The following is a 4,333-nucleotide window of genomic DNA, read 5'->3' as shown; positions in this document are numbered from 1 at the left end:
TCAGTTAAATTGATTCTATTAAATGCAAAAATTTAAGGGAGAAAAAAAAGGCTAATAATAGTTGATTGTCTGATATATCTTAGAAATTAGCTTTGCATCCTATTTCGACACAATATAGCAAATCTAGGCTATAGACATTTCATAATATACACTGCTTAACAAAGACATCAAATAACTTAAAAACATACATTAGAGATTTAACTGCTGATTTTTGAGTGATCTCTTTCCTTAAGGCACAAACTTTTATCTTTGTTCTAATTTGTGTTCTCTTTCAAAAACAACCCTCTGCAGTTGTACACCTTGAGCAATCGTGATTGACACATCCCAGCGACCCACCCTCGCCGCTTTGTGATTGGCCATCGGCGCATGGGGGCGTGTCCGCTTGGCTGTCTTTTATACTCAGTGCGTCCCACTGCAAGGCGCTGATTTGTATGAGAAAGGCTCTTCTGAGCAGCACGAATGTAGAAAACGCGTTTACACCTGGACCTTTTTTTTTTTTTTTTTTTTTTTTGGTTTGGTTAACAGAAGTTTAGATTATTCAAAGGCAGCTTTATTTTGGAACAAATCGCTGAAGCGAAAAAGAGGAAAGGGAATACGAGACGCCTGCATTCATTCCCTCAGCCACTTTGCCTGCGCCCGGCTGAGGGCTATTTAATCTCGGAATGCAACCCAACCGCGACTCCTGCCAAACAAGTGAAGCGGAGATGGGTCTGTTCTTCAAGATCTGAACTGTTTTGCAGCGCTGCATTGCCTGTGTTAACAGGGGGAGGGGGAGAATGGAGTGCTACCTGTTGGGGATTTACTTGTTCCTCGCGCTCGCCCTGCTGCCCCGCTCGAGCGGCACTACGGCCAAGGACATCACCTGTCAGGAGATAGCCGTTCCTCTGTGCAAGGACATCGGCTACAACTACACCTACATGCCCAACCAGTTCAACCACGACACGCAAGATGAAGCCGGCTTGGAGGTGCACCAGTTCTGGCCTCTGGTGGAGATCCAGTGCTCTCCGGATCTCAAGTTCTTCTTGTGCAGCATGTACACCCCCATATGCCTGGAGGACTATAAGAAGCCCCTGCCGCCGTGCCGGAGCGTGTGCGAGAGAGCCAAGGCGGGCTGCGCCCCGCTCATGCGGCAGTACGGCTTCCCTTGGCCGGATCGAATGAGGTGCGATATGCTGCCCGTGCAGGGAACACCAGACACGCTGTGCATGGACTACAACCGAACCGACTCCACCACAGTCTCGCCGGTGCTGTCCAAACCCACCAACCTCCCCAGCAAAGCCTTTAATCCACACACAAAGAAAAGCTGGCGACCCAAAGCGAGTAAACCCTGCGAGCCGGGCTGCCAGTGTCGCGCGCCGATGGTGGCGGTGAACAGCGACCGACACCCGCTGTATAACCGCGTCAAGACGGGTCAGATCCCGAACTGCGCCATGCCGTGTCACAACCCGTATTTCACCCAGGACGAGCGGACTTTCATGGCCTTCTGGATCGGACTCTGGTCGGTGTTATGCTTCATATCCACTTTCGCCACCGTCGCTACATTTCTAATCGACATGGAGCGCTTTAAATACCCCGAGCGCCCGATTGTTTTTCTCTCAGCGTGTTATATGTTTGTGTCGGTCGGGTATATCGTGCGATTAATTGCCGGACACGAAAAAGTGGCGTGCAACCGGGAGTATGACGTGGAGCACATTCACTACGAGACCACCGGTCCCGCGTTGTGCACCGTTGTGTTTTTGCTTATCTATTTCTTCGGGATGGCCAGCTCGATATGGTGGGTCATCCTCTCGCTCACCTGGTTCCTCGCGGCGGGCATGAAGTGGGGCAACGAGGCCATCGCGGGCTACTCTCAGTACTTCCACCTGGCCGCCTGGCTCATCCCGTCCATGAAGTCAATCGCCGTGCTCGCGCTGAGCTCGGTGGACGGCGACCCGGTCGCCGGGATCTGCTACGTGGGCAACCAGGACTTGGACAACCTGCGGGGCTTCGTGCTGGCGCCGCTAGTGATCTACCTGTTCATCGGCACCATGTTTCTTTTGGCCGGATTCGTCTCGCTGTTTAGGATCAGAAGTGTCATTAAGCAGGGTGGCACTAAAACGGACAAATTAGAGAAGCTGATGATCCGAATCGGGATCTTCACGGTGCTCTACACGGTTCCCGCCACCATCATCGTGGCGTGCTACTTCTACGAGCAGCATAACAGACAGAGCTGGGAGATCACTCATAACTGTTCGTGTTTGTTGGAGCAGGAGATCAAGAGGCCGGACTATGCCGTCTTCATGCTCAAATACTTCATGTGCCTTCTGGTGGGCATCACATCTGGAGTTTGGACCTGGTCTGGTAAGACCCTGGAGTCCTGGAGGAGTTTGTGCACGCGCTGCTGCTGGGGCAGCAAGGGCTCCGGTGGCTGCATGTACAGTGACGTGAGCACGGGATTAACGTGGAGGTCCGGGACCGCCAGCTCGGTGTCCTGCCCCAAGCAGATGCCTTTGTCCCAGGTGTGACAAAAAGCCCTGTTAATTGTTAGGGGGTCTCTCTCAGTCGTTTGCATACAAATGAACGTGTTGATGGTTTCTGTTAGCGGACGAACTGCTCGAAACAATGCGGCGATGCAGAAACAATTACCTCTCGCCAATTCCACTCTATTGATATGGACATCGGTCATTCTTAAGGGGAACCCGGGCATTACATTTTTCCTAGTGGAGTAACACATGTCCCCAACTTGCAGCATTTCGTGTCATTTACTTGTACACGTTGTTGGAAGACGAGATTTGAATTGTCTGAACAATCAATGATGGTTTAAATAAGTCTTAATGTTTTGGTGTCCTATTATCGTTATTGTTATTATATACGGGTTGTTCTTTGTCCTTTTTTCTTTTTATTGTGAAATGTATTTATTCAAAATTGTAAATGGTGTATAAAAGATGATTTATAAAATGATTGTAAATGTGTATATAGTGTAGATGCCACACAAAAAGCAAATATGACTTTTATTTTAACAATAAACTCTTTTCGAGGAATCTGAATTTCCTGAAGTGCTGCTTTAGTGCTGAGGATTCTTCTGGTGGTGAGTGCTCCGCATCGGCTCTTTGTGGTCATTCCCATTGAAGATGCTTTTGTGGGAGAAACTCTTTTAGCTATCTGAGGCCTAATTAGAGACAGGGGCCTTGTCTTTGAGAATCTCCATAATTGTTGAACCCTTCATGTGCTTGCTACTTAATTTACTAAAAGGGGGCTGGGGAATGGGGTTTAAATGCAGGAAACTGGTCCTTTTCATCAGGGGAAACTTTGATCTTTCTTTTAAAGTCTACAATAAAGGTTACATGTAGATAGAACCTTTAGACTGATGCGCCAAGGTTTTTTTTAATGTCTAATTTGAGGCTTTTGATCGACGTTATAGAAATTATTTGAAGCTCCGGGCCCCAGACATGTTTTGTTTTTAACACTGTTAAAACATCCTTTCTGAATTTCAGCTGGATTTATAGTTAGACTCACAGAGACAGTGAATGAAAAACTACAGGTGGTTCCTGTAATCCACAGAGCCTTTTTGTGAAACTCCATTGGAGTTTCTGAGACAAAGAAAGACACTGAAATTGTTGCAAAATGGTTTGTCTCATATTAAATGTTAATTATTATTAATATTTTTTGTAATCTTACTTGGAATGTCTTGTTGCAATATTTCTGTGTATTTTAAGCGAATGTAAAATGGTCAGCATACAACGAAACCAATCAGTCAACTCATTTCATTTGAGGACACTGGAGTCCTTATGTTTAATTACTCTGATAGATTCTGATACAGAATTAGTTTAAACGGTTCATAAGGATATTTGGTAACACTTTAGAATAGGTAACACTTGTTAACTATTAACTACGAAATTTCTCTCAATAAATTCTTAATTTGCTGCTTATTAATAGTTAGTAAGGAAGTTGCTAGGTTTAGGTATTGGGTAGATGTAGAATAAGGTCAAGTAGAATAAGACATTAATATGTTCTTAATTAGCAGTAATACATGGCTAATATTCTAGTAATATGCATGCTAATAAGCAACTAAAATTCTAAAGTGTTACCTGATATTGAATTTTTAAATGAGTTGTTACTTCGCCATTCTTGTTTAGAACTTAAAAAATAACTTGCTGTATTTCCATCAACACATTTACACACGCAAAACATTATGGTGCATTCATAATACTTTGGAAGAGAAGGTACGAAAAAATGGAAACCAATGCATGTTATTTAAACCATCTGTAAAAAAAAAAAAAAAAAAAAAACACCGATTAATAATAATTACAATTTCAGAGTGCATTCCAATTAAACCTCTGACAACAATAACTGT

General features: G+C 44.7%; 1 protein-coding gene across 1 annotated transcript; it reads left to right on the top strand.

The window, feature by feature from the left end:
- Positions 1 to 472: 472 nt before the first annotated feature.
- Positions 473 to 2,942, top strand: LOC132124091 (frizzled-8-like). Its single transcript, XM_059534887.1, has one exon. The coding sequence runs from the start codon at positions 777 to 779 to the stop codon at positions 2,502 to 2,504; it is 1,728 nt and encodes a 575-aa protein (XP_059390870.1). The 5' UTR covers positions 473 to 776; the 3' UTR covers positions 2,505 to 2,942.
- Positions 2,943 to 4,333: the final 1,391 nt, after the last annotated feature.

This window comes from Carassius carassius, chromosome 42 (genome assembly GCF_963082965.1).
Source record: "Carassius carassius chromosome 42, fCarCar2.1, whole genome shotgun sequence".
Classification (NCBI taxonomy): Eukaryota; Metazoa; Chordata; class Actinopteri; order Cypriniformes; family Cyprinidae; genus Carassius; species Carassius carassius.
Note: the sequence above shows the minus strand (reverse complement) of the source record. Positions and strands in the feature narration are given on the sequence as shown.